Consider the following 21,978-nt stretch of genomic DNA (forward strand, 5'->3'; position numbering starts at 1 on the left):
AACCCAGTCTCGCACCCTTCCTCCCTCTAACTCGCCCTCACTCCCCCATCCCATGCCATCCCAAACCTGTTGAGCCACCCAACAATCCCGAATAATATGAAGACTCGACTCGAAATGTGAATGACAAAAAGAACAAAAAGGATACTCACCTCCAATTCGAGCTACAATATTCGCTTTCGTTGCCAAAGCTTCACAACACAGTTGCCAGAAGAAAAGTTTGATGCGAGGCCAAACCGGTACGTTCCAGAGTCGATTCCAAAGCCACTTCTCGCGCTCCCAGTCGGACGTTTCCCCCATATCAAAGTTTTCCCCTGCAACTTAGTTTAATTTAGTTAAGCTCAATTTAGCTCGGTTATTCAATTTAATTAAGTTTAACTTATTTCACTATCCTTCGAAATTATTTTGTTTAGCTTAACTCAGCTCAATTCAATTCAGTACCGTTATTTTGACTGGCTAAGTTCAGTTCAATTCAATTCATTAACACTTGTGTATTTTAGATATAACTTTGTTTTGACAATATAATATTTTATAAATATATTCCAACATATAATTTTGTCATCAATAAAAATTATGAAATATTAAATTGCCGCGATACAATTTTAACATATTATATAATCCCTCCGTCAGTAATTTATTTACCATTGATTTAAATACTTTTCACGAATAATAAAAAACGTAAACAAATCACCTACATAAAGGGAGCACGAGAAAAGAAGATAAGAGTATACTTTACCATGTTTATCGTCTTAATTTATATATAACTTGACGGTCCAATAGAAATATCTGTTTCAACCACGTAAAATGACATATTTAATATTCAAATTCTAACTAAAACAAGTATAAAAAAAAAAATTAACAAAAGTGTTGTACACTAGTTTCGAACCTGTGTAGTAGTGCTTACCCCCTATTGCACTAAGAAACCATCATGCCAAAGCCATTTAATGCTTCCTATTGGGGATTCAATTATATTTATTAGGGTTTTTTGGCAAACACAACCTTTAAAAAACTTTTTTTTCCAAACACCACCTTTAAAAAAAAAAGTTTTTAAAACACAACCTTTAATAATTTTTTTGTTGTCAAACATGACATTTTGGCGAGAGTTTAACCACTTGCAATAGGGTGACTTGAGTCGATGTTTGAGATAGCAAACGAGGTCGGTTTGAGGTGTTCTAAGACTCGTTGGAAAGGTGGGAGTACAAGCTTTTCAAGGGTTATCAATACGGTGGTTCTAGGTGAATTTATATCGGGTCTATTGGTGTGTAAAGTACGGCTGGTCAAGGAGGGTTGCTCTAAATTTGGGTTTACAATGGGTGGTCGAGGGGTTTCTTGTGGGTGTTTTTATGGGGTTATGATGCTTTGTTTCATCTGAAATTTTGTACGTAGGTAGAGGGAAGAGTAAGATAAGTCTTAGTTATGGTGGTTGTGGTGGTTGTTGGTTGCAGGTGGTGGTTCGAGAGGAGTAAATTGACCCACGAAAAAGTCCTACTTTGACTTTCTTCTTATTTGTTTTTACCTCCAATTCACTCCTCTCGTACCACCACTTGCAACCAACAACCACCACAAAAAAATAAATCCGACCTACCTTGCACACCCCTCTACCTACATATCAAATTTCAGACTAAACAAAACATTATAACCTCATTAAAAGACCCACAAGAAACCCGCCCGACTACCCACTGTAAACCCAGATTTAGAACAACCCTCTTTGACTAGCCTTACTTTATACACCAATAGACCCCACATAAGACCAACTATCACCACTGTATTGATAACCCCTGCAAAGCTTGTTCTCCCACCTTTCCAACGAGTCTACGAACACCTCAAACCGACTTCGTTTGCTATCTCAAACATCGACTGAAAGTCACCCCATTGCAAGTGGTTAAACTCTGGCCAAAATGTCGTGTTTGACAACAACAAAATTATTAAAGGTTGTGTTTTACAAACTTTTTTTTAAAAGGTGGTGTTTCGAAAAAAAAGTTTTTAAAGGTTGTGTTTGACAAAAAAACCCTATTTATTACTTGTATCTACTCTTTGGTACAACGAACTTGCTAAACTGATTCCCCAAAAAACGCAATTTTGCAGATATTTTTTTTAATATTATTTATAATTATTATTATTGTTACAACTAATTAATAATGTTAACTTCCTATATTACCCTTTAACATTATTTAGTTTGAATTTCAAATTTAGATGGAGGGAAAGCCAAATAAGTAACAAATTTACGATACTACCCCGGTGGTGCCATCTCATTTTCCATAATTGGTTTGCTTAATATCGTTTAACTTAAATCCTCACTACTTCTTTTATTTACCTTTTATTTTAATCGGGTGCAAAAACCATGTTAAATTACGACACTCGCAAACCAGTGAAGATCATCTGTCCGAGAATTTGAGTACATCGAAAGAAGAGGGGAGAGAGGCGTGTCTGTTTGGTTTCACGCCGGTTGGCACCCTAAACCGCTACTCTCTTCCCCTTAGACCACCCCCAAGCAAGGTCATGACCTAGGTCATGAGGGGGGTGGGTCTCCTTAATCACAAATTAAGCTCCAATTTAGCATGACCCGGTTGGCAAAAGAGGTCATCCCATGATCTCTTTTGATATTCTTGACCTGGTTGGTGATCCGACACATGTCATGCTCTGGTTTGTTGGGTACAAATAAAAAGGACAAGGTCAAGCTCAACCCTTCCATCTTCCTCCGCCATTTTTGCGCCATTTCTGCCAAATTTTTTTTGAATTGAAGAACTAGTTAACAATTGAGTTATTGAAAATTGCACATTAAATCAAAATTAAAAAAAAAATATGAGCATATATAAAAGTGCATTATCTTTAAATTCTCTACAAAATGAACTTAACTTAGATATATTTTGATCAATTTTGAATTCATTTAAAAGTGTACAAAATAAATTACATAAACATCAACAAAATAAAAATTCTATCCCTTTAAATTGAAAAAATAAGGATTTCAAATTACCCACTATAGAAATCAACAATAAAATCAAGAATGAGACTTGCCAAAATTGAAAAAATGAGATCTTGGAAAAACGAAAAATGATAGATGAAGATATATGGGTGAAATTGAAACCTAGAAAATTGAAAAGATCGATGATAGTGAAGATCGGCTATGATGTTGAAGATCGATGATGGTGATGCGATGAAGATGGTGATGTTGATGTGGTTTGTTTGGAATTTTATTTGGGAATTTCTTTTTATTTGGGGATCATTTGTTTATCTGGGTTGGGGGAATGAATTTGGGAAAAGAAGGGTTTGAGTTTGTATTTAACAAACTGGAATTTCAAAGATGAATGAGTTTGGTTTGTGTCTTTGTCTTTGTGGTCTATCCAGTATCCACTATAATTTAGTTTTTTTTTTTGGAGTTTATTTAATATTAAAGCTACGATATTGACTCGATTACGTTGTTGAAAATAATATACGATTATAATTACATTGAATAGATTGTTAAAATACGATCGTTAAATTAAATTAATTTGTTTTATCTAATATCCGAATTAAAGATCAAATATTTATCATGTACATAGTTATTATTTTATAATTAAATTTTTTATAAAATTATAAAACTAAAATTAAGTTATATAAATTAAATGATAATTGGAAAAAATGAGAAAATGTTTAGGCTCTGTTTGACAACAAACTATCTGAAAAAGGTAGCTTTCAAAACTGAAAAGGTAGTTGAAAATTGAAAAGCTAACTGAAACCTGAAAAGGTAACTGATAAGGTAGTTGAAAAGTAGGAGTTGATAAGATAACTAATTATATAAAAATGTGTTTGACAAACTAGCTGAAAAGGTAGCTGATTTTGGTAAAATGACGTAAAAGGATATAAAAATTATTTAATATTATAAAATAAAGAGGTAGAAAAATGCTACCCGATGTAGCATTTCATTTCAGGTACCTTATTTGACCAAATAAACATCTTGTCAAACACTTGCAAAAAAATCAATAAATTAGAAATTTTGGTCAAATAAGCTACTTTGGTCAAATAAACTACCTGGTGTAAACGTGGCAAACGGAGCCTTAATGGGGTAGAGAATGTGAGAAATGATTGAAATTATTGGAAAGTGGGAAATAATTGGGTTGGTGGCCACGAGTCGCGCTTTATAACTTTGGAGGATGAAAGTGGATCAAGATAAATAAGGTGTGATTAAGAGTAAATATGGATCGCGACTTAATTAGTGCAACCCTTACTTGGGGATGATCTTATATCCCTCCACCTCTCCTTCCTTCGTTTCCCTTCTCTCTACTCTCCCCAATACATTTCATTTCATATCTCTCTCCTCTCAAAAATCCCCAAAACCCAAAACTTCCTTCGTTAATCGCCAAGTACGATGCATGCTCCTGCATTTTCGTTAATTTTCTCATCATATACACAAACTCTTCACTCTTTTCTTCGTTCTTATCGCACCCAAAACGTTCACTAAATTAAATGAGTTTTTATTAATCAAACAATCCCCGTATTTTACCAAATCTTTTGTATTTTTCTCTCAACTCTCACTTCACTACAAAAAAACAAGACAGAAAAATGGCACCAGCAGCAACAGGAAACAACAATAATAACAACTGGCTGTCGTTCTCGCTTTCACCCATGGAAATGCTCGTCAACTCTCACCCTCAAACTCCTCTTTTGTCTCACCCTTACTCCCTCCACTCATACTACTCTCCCGGTACTTCTTTTTTCTCCTTACTCGTAATTTATTGCAATGTCATGTAACATAGTAACAGTAAATTATCCATTTTTTAATTTTATTTTAGGTTCTCCCCATTCTTCAAAAATCTACGCACCTATTCGTTACTGCGTTACATGACACCCAAGAATGGGGGAACATAAAATAAAATAGCAGGACTGCTTTAAAATACTCCGTCCTTTCTCCGTCCCAATCATTTAAAAAGTAAACAAATGAATAAGATGGAGATACTACTTATTGTGTTAGTCGAATTCGAGTAACACAATAAGTAGTATTCGTCCACCAAGTTCAAATCCTGACTCGTATCGTCCATTAATTTGTTTATATAGATTGGAATAATCAGAAGGCGAATAATCAACAAGAAATGGGAGGAATGTACACGAACTATGTTGTGGATCAACACACACTAGATAACAACAACAATCACACCCCCTCAACCGTACCAAAACTAGAAGATTTCTTCGGCGACAACAATAACAATAACAACAATACGGCGTCGTATAACAACCAACAAACCGAGTCAACAACTCAAGACTCGTCATCTCAACTCACTTACTTCTACGACTCACACCCACACCATAACAATTACTTCACAGATCTCAATGCTATGACCGCGTTTTCCGCTAACTCAGGGTCCGAGGTGGATGACTCGGGTTCGGTACTCGGTCCAGTTACCGCGTCGACTCAGTTAGCTTGTGCTGAGTATGTTGGTCAGAGTATTGAACCGGAGTTGGTTCAAGGTTATGTTACCGCCGCCGCTGCCAATGTTGCTGTTAGTAATGCTGTGAATGGTGGGAGTTTATCGCTTGCGGTTGTTCCGCAACTGCAAGCGTTTGAGAAAAGTGGTAGTGGCGGTGGTGGCGGGGTGGGTAATGGCGTGGTTGTGGTTGTTGAGGGTGACGGTAATAATAGTAGTGTTGAGAAGATTTCTGATACTTTTGGTCAAAGAACTTCTATTTACCGTGGTGTTACTAGGTAAAATTATTTATTTACTTTATTAAAAAATTTGTTTTTTGTTTTGTTTAGTTTAGTATAGTTAGTCTCGCTTAAGATCTTATATGTGCTCGTGAGTCGTGTCGGAATTTCTGGGGTTAATAGTGGTGGTAATAACCTTGAAAATGTTTAGTCCATGTTACCTTTGGAGTGGATGAGAGGAAGTATTCGATAAATAGTTAAACCCTCCCTCCCAATCTTTTTTTTTTTTTTTTTTTTTTTTTTTTGTCTACTTTTTTTTTAAGAGTTTTTAATTGAAACTAAATAAATAAATGATTGATACGGAAAGAGTAGAAAATTTTGTAACTATAAATCCTGGTTCTGTTGCGGGCTATTTAGATATGTTGTTTGGATTAGACGTATACAATGGTTTTAAGTAAATGACTCGTAATTAATTATCAATGGTGTAGTTTAATTTATGTGTTTATGTTAATTAAGCGGATGATTATGGGTTTTAATGAATAATTAATGAAATTTGTTGTGAATGTGTGTGGGATAAGACATAGGTGGACTGGAAGATATGAAGCACATCTGTGGGATAACAGCTGTAGAAGGGAGGGACAAGCTAGGAAAGGGCGTCAAGGTAATTTCACATGCTTACCCTTTTTATTATTTGTGTATTTTAATCAACTGTAAGTAAAAATTGAGACGGATGGAATACTACTACGGAGTATATCCATGGTTTTTAATTGATCTATGATAGCTGTATTAATTTGTGATGGTTTCAGTAAATGTGTGAGTGATTGAAAGGAAAGATGCATGCAATAAATTGAATATGTGGGGGTACATTTTAAATTTGACTGAATATTTCCAGACCTTAGCAGAGAGTATCTAATCTAATCAAATCAAACTTGAGAATGCTTATTGCTCAAGGGATTATGAGTAGAAAATGAGATTACGTCACAAAGTGGTAATGTGGTATTGACTATCGAGTCATTCTATTACATACAATATTTATTGTACGCTTCAAGTCTAAATAAATGTGATCGAGACGGTGGTATGTCGGTACTGAAACTCGGTGTCATTTGGTGACGTCCTTTTGAAAAACAGGTTAATTAGTCGAATAAAGGTCACAACTTAAGATCTAGATATTACTCTTGATCTTTTAACCTATCATGGGTTTGATCGGGAAATTAAGTCACGATACATAGTTTACACTTGCGAATTTGGATTTTGGGCTATGTTGCTCGGACTCTGTTTTGATTCGGCTAGTTTATGGAAAAAATTCGTGTTTTTGGTCTATACTAGAATGAAATGTCCGCATGTCCTACCCATGCCATGTGTGAGTGTCGATTATCCAACACGGGCGAGGTATAATTTAAGAGTTTGAGCGACATAGATTATGGAAAGCGATTTGTGTTTTGAAAAAAGTACTCCCTAAATCTTTTAGATTATTTGAGTGAGAAGAGAGTAGGACAACATCTTAAATTAATTGTGATGTTAGAATTGATAAGAAATGTGTACTCCCTCCTAGTTTGATTGTTGGTTTCCCTTTTCATTTTCATGTTAGTCGGGACTCGGGTGTAGGTTCCCCTTGCCTTTTTTGGCAAGTTTTGTGTGGTTCAAATTCAATTCTATGTGAAGTATGGTGTTTTGTGTGGTCCAAATTAATTTCCTTAATTTTGGTGCCCAAAGAAAAGGAAACCAACACTCAGACCCGGGTAGTACTAAATATGTCAGAAATGTGCCGCCAAAATGGTAGACCTCAGTATTTTCTTACTTTGGGCTGTTTTGGTCACGCCGAAAGCAACGTTTTATCACCTAAAGTCTCCTTATAAGACCACCCCAAACAAACTTTGGGCTGTTTTGGTCACGCCGAAAGCAACGTTTTATCACCTAAAGTCTCCTTATAAGACCACCCCAAACAAGGTCAATTGGGGGGTTAATTTGTGGAAGGTCATCTTAATTCAATATTAAGCTAAAGATTAGGGTGACCCAAGGGTTGAAAAAGTGAAAAGAGGTCTATTGATGACTTTCACTTGCTCAAATTGACCAAAGAATTGACCTTTCATGTGACAAATTGTAATTGGTTACAACTTACAACATTAAAAACATAATTAAAAAAAAAAGAAAACTAAATACACAATATGCAAATAGTATTTCATGTTTTTTCAAATCATGTTTGCTTTTTTTTTTTTTTTTTTTTTTTTTTTCCTTTTTAATTATGTATGGGTTTATTTTTTTTTAATTATGTATGCGGTTTTTTTAATTATATTTGCGGTTTTTTTTGTTGTCAATGAAATCGTCTTTTTAATTTTTAAATTTTAACATTGTTATTTAATAATTTTTTCCAGTACTGTACCCCATTAAATTAATATTTAACATATTGGACTACTTTTATTCTATGAAAAATACAAAAATAACTTGTGGGAAATGATTGAAAATAATGAAAGTGAAAAATAATTGGATTAATTGACCCAGCTCGTGACCTTCTGCTTGAGATGGTGAAAATGGGTCAAGTTAATAAGGGGTGATTAAGAGTAAAAATTCTGATTGACCCGATTAAGTCGACCTTTTGCTTTGGGATGGCAACGATCCTCTTTTGCCTCTTTTATGCATTTACTATTGTACAATTTACTGTTTCGCTCTAAGCTGTTAGTGTCAATTTACCCCCTTTGTTTATCTATATGTTTACCTTGTAATTACTCAAAAACCCATGTCAACATAGTTTATACTTAGATATGTTCATTCGATTCGACTGTATGTGGAGTGGAAGACAAACACAGTGTCACGTCACGTGTCAAAGTGTCGTGTTGCGTGAGTATGTTGGAAGAGAATAAAGTCATGACTTAATGACCCGACACTATCTAAATCCTACATTCCTACCCAAACAAAATTAACCTTAATATGGCGGAAGCCAGAATTCGCCACACCCAAGTACAATATGAAAGCGGACCATCTCCAAGCAAGGTCAATTGCAATGTCATGATCTTGCTTAGGTCACCTTAATCATGATTAAGGAACAAATTAGTGTGACCTCCTTGTGACCTCTTTGCCAAAGAGGTCAATTTGTGACCTCTTCATAGTTCATCCCCATATTGATCCAGTTGGTGACCTCTTTGGTGTCACCTCTTGGTTGGTTGGTTGGAGTAAAAAAAAGGACAAGAGAAAACAATAATTCCACTGATGCTTGAATTGATCGGCAGTAGCTTCTGTCAAATGTGAGAAAAGAAAAGTAGTAATTAATAAAAAATCAAAATGAAAATTATATACTAAATCAAAATACAAAAAAATATGAGCATTAAAAAAACGAGTTAATTTATCAATTGTCTATAAAATAAAATCAATTTTGATATATGTTGTGCTATTTTTTTTTTATAATCTTCCTTAATTGCTTAATTTCACATTTAAGCTGTCTAAATTGAAATTTAAGTACATATAAAATCAACTTCCTTATCAAACATACTCGAGTTACCTGGTGTGCGATGATGATGGTCTAAGATAAAGAAGATCGAAGGGGAAGGAACTTAATTTGGGGAAGATGAGAATGCGTAGTAATGATGAACGGTGACAGTCCATGGCGAAAAAGGCCGGGTGGGAAAGAAGCATGCAACCATAATCCGGGATGATGAAATTTTTGAGATTCGGGATGATTGAGATTTTTTAGATGAAAGATGTCGATGATAATGATGAACAAAGCACAAAATTTGGGATGAAAAAATGAGATACAGTGGAAGAAAAGATAAGAATAGGGAAGAGATAAGGAAATAGAAGATAGTAGAAATCTGACCAAATTTTATTACGGGTAGTAATTAGAGATAACTTTTTTTTTTCACATTTTACAATTTTTTTTTTTCAGATTTTAGGGATTTTACAATGAAAGAGATAAGGCACTAAGTGGATTATATATCTGATGTATTACCACCAATTCATAGTTTCTGAGCATTATAATAATTTTTTGAGTTTTGTTTTAAAATTTTTGAGTTTTAATATAATTTTTTTGGTTTATTTACTTAAACATTAAACTCTAAAAAATTGCAATAATACTCAAAAACATTACATATAAGTTTAGTAAAATTTGAGTTTTGACGGAAAAAAATTAAAATCTAACTTATAAATTTTAATAAGCTCAAAAAAAAAAAAACATACATATACTCAAAAACAAATAAAGTTTGTGAAAATAAGCTCAAAAAATATAGATATATGCTCAAAAACAAATACCTCCGATGTATGTTCCTTTTTCTCGAGATAAAGTGATGGAAAATACTTATAATATTTATTTTTATATTACGATTTGGGGCCGGCTACAAATAGGCTTTGACCGAAACTGTCGTCCTCGTCCTCGGTCTCATCATTCTCGTGTCGTTTCTCTACATCTGAGATTGTGACTAGATTTTGAATTTGGGTCGCCATCGAGACAAATACGATAGGACAAAATTTAGTGCCAAATACTTCCTCCATTCAACTCCACTCTACCACTTTGCTTTTTCACGTTCGCCAACGCGTGTTTTACGCGGTAAATATCGTTAGCTACGTATTTGCAAAAATTATAAAAGTTAGATATTTTTAATGTAATCGTAAAGACGAATCAAACAAGATCCCACATGAATATATTTTCACTTATGTATTGAGAGAAAATCGAAATTGAATGTGTATTTGTGAATAGTGTAAAAAATAGAAATAGGTAGAGTGGAGTTGAATGGAGGAAGTAAAAAGTAACAGATCAGTAAAACAATCTCACACTAAAGTCTGAACACCCACTAAAAAAATCAAAGAAATGCCCCCAATTCTTTGGTAGATCATACATCCGATGTACTACCACCAATTTTATAGTTTCTGAGCATTATATTAAAGTTTTTGAGTTTTATTTTAAAAATTATGAGTTTTACAATAAAGATTCTGAGTTCATTTATTTAAACATTAAACTCAAAAATATTACATATAGTCCAGTTAAATTTGAGTTTTAATGGAAAAAAAATTAAAATCTAACTTATATATACTATATAATAAACTCAGAAAAAAAATACATAAATACTCAAAAATAAGTAAAGTTTGAGGTTATAAGCTTAGAAAAAATACACAAATGCTCAAAAACAAACAAATATGAGGTAGTACATTCGATATATATTCCTTTTTCTCAATTTTCTTGGTGTCCACCTCTTTACTTTTTCTTTTTCTAAATTATTTTTGTTTTGCATTCATTCACTTTTTGTTCTGCATCATCTCATGCACCAGTTTTATCATGCAGTCCAATGTGTAGGTTTGACCAGACCATTTAGTTTGAGTAGCCCACAAATCAGGCCGTTACTTTATTTATCACTCAATAAACCCCACGTGGGGAGGGTGCATACCAGGAGCAACCTCAGAAATTAACGATACTGATCTTTAAGTTATATTATATTACAAATTGTCTTATTAAAAGACGCAAGACTATCCGTCTATATAGCCTTTATAGACGGATAGTGTCTTTTCACAAATGAAAGTGGGTAGTGCAGTGGGGTATCCATTTCCCATCCACTTGCACTACCCATTTTCATTTGTGAGAGAGACACTATCCGTCTGTGGCTATGGAAACGATGATAAAATCCCGTCTATAATGAGAATTTGTGATTATATTAATGAGGACTATAGTTTATTGTTCGATGATCATGGTGGTTTAGTTAATGTTTATCCTTATCGTCAATTCGTCATAAACCTGGTTTGCTGAACTTGCTTTAACATGCTTAGTTATATCATCTACAGTGTACTTGGGTGGGTATGACAAAGAAGATAAGGCAGCTAGAGCTTATGACTTGGCAGCTCTTAAGTACTGGGGTCCTTCGGCAACCACCAATTTCCCTGTAATTTATTTCTCCCTTTTGATCTATATATAAGACACTAAAAGCGCCTGTTTTTGATCAAACTTATCTCGATCTCGAATCGAATCAACTTATAGGATCAAACTCAATCAACTTAACTTATAGGATCTCGAATCAACTTATTGGATCTGAATCAAATCGAATCAACTTATAGGATCTCGAATCGAACTTATAGGATTCGAATCAATCGAATCAACTTATAGGATTTGAATCGACTTAAATTAAGTGAGGTATGGGATTTTTGAATCAACTTATAGGATTCGAATCGAATCAACTTATAGGATTCGAATCAACTTATAAGATCGAATCGAATCAACTTATAGGATTCGAATCGAATCAACTTATAGAATCCGAATCAACTTATAGGATCTCGAATCGAATCGAATCAACTTATAGGATCTGAAGTGAACTGAAATTAAGTGACTTCAAGTCCAAAAGAACAAGGCCTAAGACGCAATAAAAAAATTCAGAATGTGACCTGAACTTATACCACCCAAGTTATTACTCATGATAGCTTTGATTATGTTCATTCATGCAGGTATTGATTAAGTTACTCGTGATTGCTTTGATTATGTTCATTCATGCAGGTATCAATTTACGCCAAGGAAATAGAGGACATGCAAGCTGCGAGTAAGCAGGAATTCATTGCATCTCTAAGAAGGTGAGCATCTTTTCTATATTGCATAAATCATGTTTTGCGAGTTTTATGTGCTGTGGTATGATCTTATCGGTTTCTGAAATGAATAAATTTATTCTTGTACAGGAAAAGCAGTGGCTTCTCAAGAGGTGCATCCATTTACAGAGGCGTCACAAGGTTTGAATACTCTTTTTTTTAAGCATTGTTTCATGCTAAAGACTAGAGTACTGAAGTTTTCCTTCATTCATCAGGCATCATCAGCAAGGCCGCTGGCAAGCAAGGATTGGTCGAGTGGCTGGAAACAAGGATCTATATCTTGGAACATTTGGTAAGTCAAACTTCCCATGGATAAAAATTCTTTTAGAATCCCCTTGAATTATGACAAGGCCTGAATCAAATCGAAAGTTTATCCCTAACTTCAGCCGATGGTTTCTAAACATTGGGTTTGGATCAGATTCTTTCCTTTTTTAGTCGATTCTATGTTGGACTGAGTTGTCAGCTTTAGTTGTTCATGATGTTCACAATTTGTTGTCATCAGCTACCGAAGAGGAAGCAGCTGAGGCATATGACATTGCAGCCATAAAGTTCAGGGGCATAAATGCTGTCACAAACTTCGAGATGAACCGGTATGACGTGGGTGCCATACTGACTAGCAATCTTCCTGTAGGAGGGGCTGCCAAGCGCTTGAAGCTAGCTACCGAAGCAAATGATCAAAAGCCCACACTGAGCTTCGACCATCAGTCACACTCAAACAATACCAATACTATCAACTTTGCTGCCATCCAACCCGTTCCTCAAATGATGCCATTCGATACTGCAAGCGCTTTGTTCCATCATAACTTGCTGCAGCACCTTAGTGCAAACGGGTCTGGCCACACAATGACACAAGATGGTTTTGGGTCTGGTTTAGTTGGCCCTATGTCGCTGATGCCTCAGACGCCTGCAGAGTTCTACATATGGCCTAATCAATCCTATTAATCCTGGTCTTATAAGTTCCAAGTTAGGGAATTAGTTCTGCGTAGCGCTATTGATTATAGCAAAAGCTAATTTTGGTTCCTAGGTCTCTTTAAATGGTAGGCTTCCTGAATATTTTCGGCTGATCTAATATGTTCGTTATCCAGTGGGCTATTAGTAGTAGCAATTAATCTTTGGCGAAGGCCAGGCTGATAGTAGAATGACGGGAATGGGTTTCGTTTTGGCAAGCTCAATAGAAGAAATAGAGGCAAGGAATATATCGGAAATTTGTTGGATTTGGACTTTCATTAGTCGGTGATGATGGAGGTGATGCGTGGTGGTTTGTTAATGGAGATGATGATGGAAGGTGGGCTGGTGGCTGTCGCGGGTTGCGGCTGTTGTCGAAGTTACGTGGTGTGTGGAAGCAGAGGAGCAGGTTGGTGCACAGAGAAGGACGGAGCTCAGTCGTGATGCTGATGTGCTTGAGTGGTGACGGATGTACAGGTGGTTCTGGTGGCGTTGATGACGATGGATGTCGGGTTTGATGGTGGCTGATCGTGGACGGTTGTTTGTTGAGGCTAGGATGAATGGTGATAGCTGCACGGGAAATGCAGAGGGGTGACGATGAAGACGGGTCAACTAATTGACCAAAGTCAATCTTGACTTCTAGCTTCTTTGTTTGATTTTCGTCTCGAGCTCGGGTTTCCGCCTTGTCATTCCGTTTCACCTACATATCAAATTAATAAAACAAAAGTAATATTAATACTATTAAATTCCGATTAATTATTAAATCTAATCAATACGGCTAATTATTATAAATTAGTTATAAAATGAGCTATTCAATAAATTAAGCGTGCAAAATCGAGTCGGAATAAGATATACATGCGGGATAAAAAGCGACTAAAATACTACTCATCAAATCTCCCCACACTTAAACCGTATTAGTCCTCGAGTAAGCTCATTACATAAACTACGACCCTTAATATAAAATGAGCAAATAACAAGTGCTTTATTATAAAATCCGAATCGGGTTTAGCTACACCCGTAGCCCTTTCAACTCACAATTTGACACTTATGAGGTGAAGTGCCCTATTGCAAGGCAAGTAAGGTCGTGCTACAAAATTTTGGTTCAAATAGGCACTTAACTACCAAATTATGCATAAAAATGAACCGATCAAAATGCACACACTTGCCTCAATCAAGCGGGTTTTCAAAGTCGAACAAATAGAATCTATAGTGGAGGATGTTGTCTCCGGGTCTTACCAAGGTGCCGACTCCCTAATTCTAGCTCAAGTAGCCAACATTGACAACACGGGGTGCCTAAGAAACAAATTCTAGGCGGGAAAGGGGAAGTACTTCACTATACTCCCAAGAATGACACGACACACACAAGATTCGACTTCGTATCAAATCCTTGACTAAAGGAGACCCAAGTCCGACTCTCACGGGTTTCACTAGTCACTCATTGAATAACCGGGTGATTTTTGTGACACAAAGTAGCCAAAATCACTCTTCTAAACTCGACTTGCGAAACATGCCCGCAATCTAATATGGTACCATATCCAATATCCGCAAGAAAAATGCCAAATGATGCACATACAAGAGAGACAATTGGGTCGTAATGGGGCTCGGGTTCGGTGAAAAGGGGTCGGTGCAAGCACCGTTTTTAGACATGTGAGACTATCGGTTAAGTAGTCATCACATCCAACCAATCCGCTAAACTCTACCCATGCAAATGAATTCTTCCACAAAATATGGCAAATATTGCCATTTCCAAAAACTATTCCATCTTCTTCTAAACAAATTCAATTTGCAAATTACCAACCCTTTATTTGACACAAAAATATACATTCTTGTCTTTTTGTTTTTCATTTCGTTTTTCTCCTTTTCTATTTGTTTTTCTCCTTCATTTTTTTCCTTTCTTTTTCATTCACTCGTAACCCTCCTAATAAGGCAAAAATTGGTCAACCATCAAGCTTCATTTCACTTTTGTGATATTTCGGACCGTTCACCTCAATAAAAATCAAATTTCCTACTCAATTATGCTCCTCAAAACAACTACAAAGACGAACTACTCAACAAAGGTGAGATGTTTATGGAATGTAGTTATTTTATTGGCAAATGAAATTACAAGGCTTAGGCACAAACTGGATAAACAAAATGGAAAGATGATCAAATGGGTGAAAAATAAGCTTATTTGGCTATGAGAGGTTACTTTATTTGAACAAAATTGTCTCAACAAGCACATCGACACTTCTACAGTAAGGAATGAGAACCATACTTATGCGTTTTGACATGACATACCACGTAAGGAGAACTACTCTCATGACCTAAACGGGGCCGGTTTGATGGACCGGCTATAAGAAGGCTCTAACCTCACATTTGAGTAGCTATGTCGAACCTAGGTCAAGTCTCGGGCCTAATACGGTCTCACAAGGTGGTCGCAACTTAGTTGTTAAGCTAGACTTCCGGGTTTTGCAAGCAAAAACCCAAATATGTGTCATCAAGAGGTACGAGCTATCAAAAGGGAATTGACACGGGCAAAACAAATTATCATCATTTGATACATATGCCCTCCACATTTAGACTCCCTATGCAAATATTTACATACGAAATGCAACGTGTATGGATGCAAACTACACTTATGAACAAGCTACGTGAATGCAAGAGTGAACACATATATACACGTCTAATCTAAATGCATACAAGTTCTAATCCTAACAACACACCAACAACACAAGTATATACAAAACGGTTCCCAAAAGGAACACCCACATCAAAAATCCCGTCCTCAATGCTAATATATACAAAAAGAAAAGGAAAGATAAAGGAGAAAGAATTGGAAGAATTTTACCAAGCGTCTTCTCCGATGCATGTGTTGTCTATCGAAGAGGTTAGGACAAATGCAATATATACAATATAAAGAATGCAATATTTTTGGAATTTTTTGAAATTTTTCAAATTTTTAGGCATTTTTTTATATTTTCTCAAATTAACAAGTAATTATATACAAATATAAACAATATGTACAAAGTGGATATTTCCCTCCCCATACTTGAAATTTACATTGTCCTCAATGGGACAAAGTATAGGGAGAGAATAGGAAAAATAAATAACATATTTTTTTGATTTTAAATAATTGAAAATAAATAACATGTTTTTGTATTTTGAAAATTTTAGAATGTCCTTCTCACACTTATTTATTTACATATTTCTTGATGAAAATAAATGTGTGGAGAATATTCGAAAAGTAAATACATATTTTTGAAATTTTTAAAATTTTTCAATTTTTTTTTTTGTGATTTTCAAATAGGTATGCAATGCATGATCTATTCTATATGCGGAATTGAAATATGATGCAACTATACTATATAAATGCAAAGAGAGCTAATTTAGATTAACTTCTATTCGGATCATGTCACTAAATGCAAAATGCGGTAAAAAACTTAATTAAAGAAGAGAAGAAGAATATATACAATGCGGTGGTTATTAAGTAACTCCACCAAACCTCTTCATTAAGGAGGATTTAATCAAACGGGGTCAACATCCCATGATCCCACCAACCTTCCGCCATTTTCACTACTAACAAAACAAGAGCCTTTCATCCTTGTCATCACATCATGTAACCTACACATGGCATGTTGAGCCTCTTGCCATTTTCGGTCCACCTCTTCCTCAAGCTTCTTCTTGTCTTTGTCAACACTAGGGTCACATACCCTCTTTCCTTTTGATCTCTTCCTCCATCTTTTTGGTTTCTTCTTTTCAGATTTGAGCACTTTCTTTGGGGGAAAATCGGTGCGTGGAAGAAACCCGGGAGGGAGGATATCGAGGTGAGCATCTCCAACCCCAATGTTCAACTCCCTTTCACTTTTGTCATCATCAATCATCGACATTGCATCAATCTTATTTGGGGTCTCTTGGGCTAGGAGGTCATCAAGCATCTCAACATTGAGGTTCATGATATTGTCATTTTTGTCCTTCCTTTCTTGATCCTCCATATAGATAGAACCATTTTCCAAGAGAAGATTTTCGATTTCTTCCAAGCTTGTGTCAAAACCATGAACAACATAGTTTTTCTCACCGCTCCTCAACTCCCCAAATATGGAAAGTTCAAATTTATCGACTTCCATTTCCCAAGTCTTGCCCTCTTCCCCACACTTGTTTTTAGCATTCACTTCTTCTTTAAGGAACTTAGCCGGTGGCTCATCATCAACTATCGGCTCATGACCAATCAAGAGTTCCATGTTCTCATCTTCATTCTCATGGAGTTCTAATGTTTCCACGGCAAACATGTTTTGAATCACGGTTTTATTTGAAGCATGTGGTAGCGTGAATTCAACTTTTACCTCCCCAACTTTGAATGACAATCGTCCCTCTTTGACATCTATTACGGCTCCTCCCGTGGCCAAGAATGGCCTACCAAGAATGATACGAGAGCGTCTTCCCATAGGGATGTCCAACACAACAAAATCGGTAGGCATTGAAAGCTTGCCAATTTGAACCATGATATCCTTGAGAATCCCAATCGGAGATTTGAACAAAATCGGTAGGCATTGTAATGGAAGTGCGGGCTAGGCTTGTAACATTTAACCTCTTCACAAGGGCAAGTGGTATGACACTCACACTTGCCCCTAAGTCACACAAAGCACTATCCACCTTTTGGTCACCGACGATACATGGAATTGAAAAACTCCCGCGGTCATCAAGTTTGACGGGTATTTATTTAGATTTGACTACATTGCACTCCTCACTTGAGGCATCAAGCTCATGGCCACCAATGTCCACTCATCTAGAAATGACTTCTTCAAAGAATTCGGAGTAATGAGGCATCTCCACCAAAGGTGGATTGGAGGTCTCCATTTTCATTACCAAGTTCATAAACTTATCATATCTTGAAGTATCATTGGCCCCTTCTTGCTTGGCAAAAGAGTGTTCTTCCACTATGATCATTTCTCCCTTTTCCGGGTTCCTCTCAACATCTACCCTCCAATTTGGTGCTTCCACAATTTCCTCAAGCATAAATTCTTCATTCATAGTGGTTGGTGTAGTCATAACTATCTCTCCCTTATCCGGGTCGACTTCAACATCCACGCTTGTACCATGAATTGTCATGTTTTGCTCAAGCACATAGCCTCCCATGCTCTCTTTTTCGGGCTCATGGTCAACGTCATGGAATGTTTCCATAGCCATGGAAGAGGGAGTAGTGTATGATAACTCATCTTGACTTGGCAAACCATATGACTCTTCTCTTTCCTCTTCAACTCCCACCATGATAGCATTAACTTCATTTTCCTTCATAGGGTCCCTTGGATTTTGTCCATGTCTTAGAAATCCACCCGATGGTCTTTGAGGATTTATGAGAGCTTGAGAAGCCACTTTAGCTTCAAGATCCTTGATTTGTTGTTGGGTATTACTTGCCAAATCTCCTATCAACTTCACCAAATTGTCATATTTACCATCTCCCATGGTATTACTTGCTTGGGGTGTTGGCTCTTGATTGAAAGGTTGGTTGGAAATTGGAAGAGGAAAGCCATATACTTGATCTCTAAAGTTGGACGTTTGGTTGTTCCCTTGGTAACCTTGGTTAAACCCGTGATTTTGCCCTTGGTTGTACCTTTGGTTATTGTTGTATCCTTGATTGAACCCTTGACTAAACCCTTGGTTGGCTTGGTTTCCTTGGTAAAAGTTTTGATTACCTTGGTTCCCTTGGTTACCCCCATAATCTTGGTATGCTTGAGGTTGGTTGGCAAAGTTTTGGTTGGATCCTTGGTTGTTGTTGAATGAGGGCCTAGGTGGACGGTTGGAGAAATTGTTAAATGCTTGGAAAGCATTCACCTCTTGCACAGTGTTCCCATCAAAGTTGTTATAATGGTTATTTTCACACACTTCATAAGTGTGACTCATTCCCCCACATGACTCACATGTTGATCTTTGCGTCACTTTCTCCATGGATGGTCCATGAGAAGTGGTAGTTTGATTTACTTGGTTCACTTGCTTCTTCTTACTCAACTCATCAAGCTTCTTGGTGAGCATATCAAGCTTAGCATTGGTCTCCACATTCACTAAGAATTCGGGAGGATGCTTATTTCTTCTCAAGATATTCCCTCTTGTGCTATAATTTGCCTCGGAGTCTACCATTTTCTTGATTAGAGACGTGCCCTCTTCATCACCCAAATGATCGAATCCCCCTCTCGCGGAGGCATTCACCATTTCTTTTCTTCTTGGCAATAGAGTTTGGAAAAATGTTTGAGTGATATACCAAGCCGGTATTCCATGGTGAGGACAACTAGCAATCAAGTCTTGGTATCTATCCCATGCTTCTCCCAAGGACTCTCCATCCTCTTGTTGGAATGTATGGATCTCGTTTCGGAGCATGGCGGTCTTCGATGACGGGTAATACTTGGCTAGGAACGCCTTGGCTAAGGCATCCCATGTAGTGAATGTGTTCGGAGGGTGCACATTTAACCAACGATTCGCCTTGTCCGTTAGAGAAAACGGGAATAACATCAATATTAAAGTTTCTTCGGACACTCCATTCTTTTTCATCATGGCCACTTTGTTCTTGAACTTTCTTAGGTGGGAATGAGCATCTTCATCAATATGCCCACTGAAACAATCCTTCTCAATCAAGCCAACTTGAGCCGGTTGTATTTCAAAGTTGTTCGGAGCCAAGGTGTCGAAATTAATCGGATTGCAAGCATCATTGTGGTTGGGGCATTGTGGTCACGTATAGCCGCCATTGGTGGTTGTGGAATTGGTATATATGGAGGTGGTGTATTTGGGATTTTGAAATTATGGAAAGGATTTTCTAGTGGAGAATCAATGATGTTGTTTGGTTGTTGTGGTGGTGTGTCTTCAATAGTAGGTTGGGTGGATGAATTTGCTTGGTTTGAAGTAGCTTGAGTGGAGGCTCTAACTCTTGCAATAGTCCTATTCCTTAAGGCTCGAAAAAGCCTTTCGGGGTCGGAGTCAAAGAGCAAAGCTTGATGGTTCCTCCTAGGCATGCACTTGACAAACCGTAAGACTCCTAGTGCTTTTACACACTAGGGTAAGGCAAAAATCACACACTTTACAAGAAGCACACAACTACTAAAGCAAACAGCAAGTAACTAAGACTAAGACTAAGACTTTAACTAGCTAAGCATAACCTAACGCAATCCCCGGTAACAACGCCATTTTGGTTATAGGGTAAAGTCATCACACCCTTGTCAAAAACTATTTATAAATTACCCAATTAAGTAGTATAATCGGGGTCGAATCCACAAGGATGGCGGGGGTGTATACTTAGTCGGTTTAAGTCCTATTTTAGTCAAACAAGAATAAGGTTGGTTGATTATAAACTAAGAGGCAAACTACGATAAATGACTAAACTAAATGAAATTCTTTTCTAATCTAATGAATGAAAGCTAAGGTCTTTGGGTTCACTTGGGTAAGTCGGGGAAGAGAGAAGATTGTAAACAAGAAATGGGTAATGATAAAGGCCTATGATTTATCCTAATTTCTTAGTCAATTAGAGCTAACCAACAAGCATTTACTTAGTAAGAAAAACTTGTCTCGACCATGCCATATAGGCCTTCCATTGGCTTTCGACCTAGGATAGACTAAACATGATAATGAAAGAGTCAAAATTTCATTTAAGCAATCCATCAAACATTTCATAGGCATGGGAGTAAGGGTTTACAAACAAACTTTCACTTAGTTGAGACAAACTCATCACAAACATGCATAAAGACTATCTAATAGCATAGGCATCAAGATGGATCAAATATGTCTCAGAAAGGTTCCAAATTTCATTTAAGCATCTCATTAAACACTTATAAAACTATCCAATAGCATAATGCACCAAGATAAATTAAACATGCTAATGAAAGACTCAAACTTTCGTTCAAACATTTAATAGGCTATCGCACACCTATGCAAAAGTAAATTCCCTAGACACAAATGAATGTAGTACGTAGGGGTCCAATCCACAGAGAGACGGTAGTTGTTAATTAGTTGCTATGGAGTGAATTTTATCAAGGTCGGTTATCGTATGATTGGTTAGTTGGATAATGGAAGAAAACAATAATGATAAAGAAATAGTCTAGGGAGGTCGGGTCACACATGCAAATTATATAAATGCTCAAATTAAACATAGGAGTTGATAAATCGTTAATTGTTTAGGCTTAGAGACACCCACCTCTCGATATTAGTGTCAACCATAGACCGGGTCCTAGAGAAACTCTCGTTTATGACTAGGTCGTCCTACTACACATGCTTAGTCTAATCCGATTCCGTGCCTCTCGACTTATAGAACGAATTAACAAACTTAATCAATGAATAAGGCCTTTAAACAAAGATTAAACGTGACGATACAAACATGTGATAGAAATAATGAAACGATGATATAACATCCTAGTTTTTCCTGTTACAAATCCTTTTTATTGCATGGCTCCCTTCATTCCCTAGACAAGGTAGACTACTCTAGCATAATGTAAATGTAAACTAAACTAATGACAATTGAAATGATAAACATAATGAAAATAGAAATAAAATTACCTTGAAATGGAAATGGAAATGGAATTGAAGAACAATGCAAATATAAATAACTTGAATATAACTTGAAATGGAAATTGTAATATAAATTGAAATGCTTAAAGAAATTTGTTTATAGTAAATCTAGTCTAAACTAAACTAAGAACTAAACTAAGAACATGAAAGTAGTGTAGAAAATACTAAGAAAAATGGTGTGTAAAGGTGTGTAAGAAGTCCCGGATCAACACCCTTTATACATGGCTACAATATGAAACGTAAACAATTAAGAGGGAGGTAACCTCGATCGGGGCTACCCCACCCCGATTGGGGTCGTGGTTTTCTTGACTTTTGTGTTAATTTCATCTTAACTCTTGTTTAATGCT

General features: G+C 36.3%; 1 protein-coding gene and 1 non-coding gene across 2 annotated transcripts; both read left to right on the top strand.

Annotated features, from left to right (window-relative positions):
• The first annotated feature begins 4,248 nt into the window (after positions 1-4,248).
• Positions 4,249-13,864, top strand: LOC141626444 (AP2-like ethylene-responsive transcription factor AIL6). The gene is made up of 8 exons (XM_074440254.1): positions 4,249-4,678; positions 5,029-5,674; positions 6,193-6,275; positions 11,375-11,472; positions 12,078-12,151; positions 12,254-12,304; positions 12,379-12,455; positions 12,666-13,864. Exons 1-8 carry the CDS (start codon positions 4,537-4,539, stop codon positions 13,103-13,105), a joined length of 1,611 nt encoding a protein of 536 aa, XP_074296355.1. The 5' UTR covers positions 4,249-4,536; the 3' UTR covers positions 13,106-13,864.
• Positions 13,865-19,349: 5,485 nt separating this feature from the next.
• LOC141635143 (small nucleolar RNA R71) lies at positions 19,350-19,456 on the top strand. Its single transcript, XR_012539847.1, has one exon. It is a non-coding gene; the product is annotated as a small nucleolar RNA R71 (small nucleolar RNA).
• Positions 19,457-21,978: the final 2,522 nt, after the last annotated feature.

The sequence above is a fragment of the Silene latifolia genome, chromosome Y (genome assembly GCF_048544455.1).
Source record: "Silene latifolia isolate original U9 population chromosome Y, ASM4854445v1, whole genome shotgun sequence".
NCBI classification, from domain to species: domain Eukaryota; kingdom Viridiplantae; phylum Streptophyta; class Magnoliopsida; order Caryophyllales; family Caryophyllaceae; genus Silene; species Silene latifolia.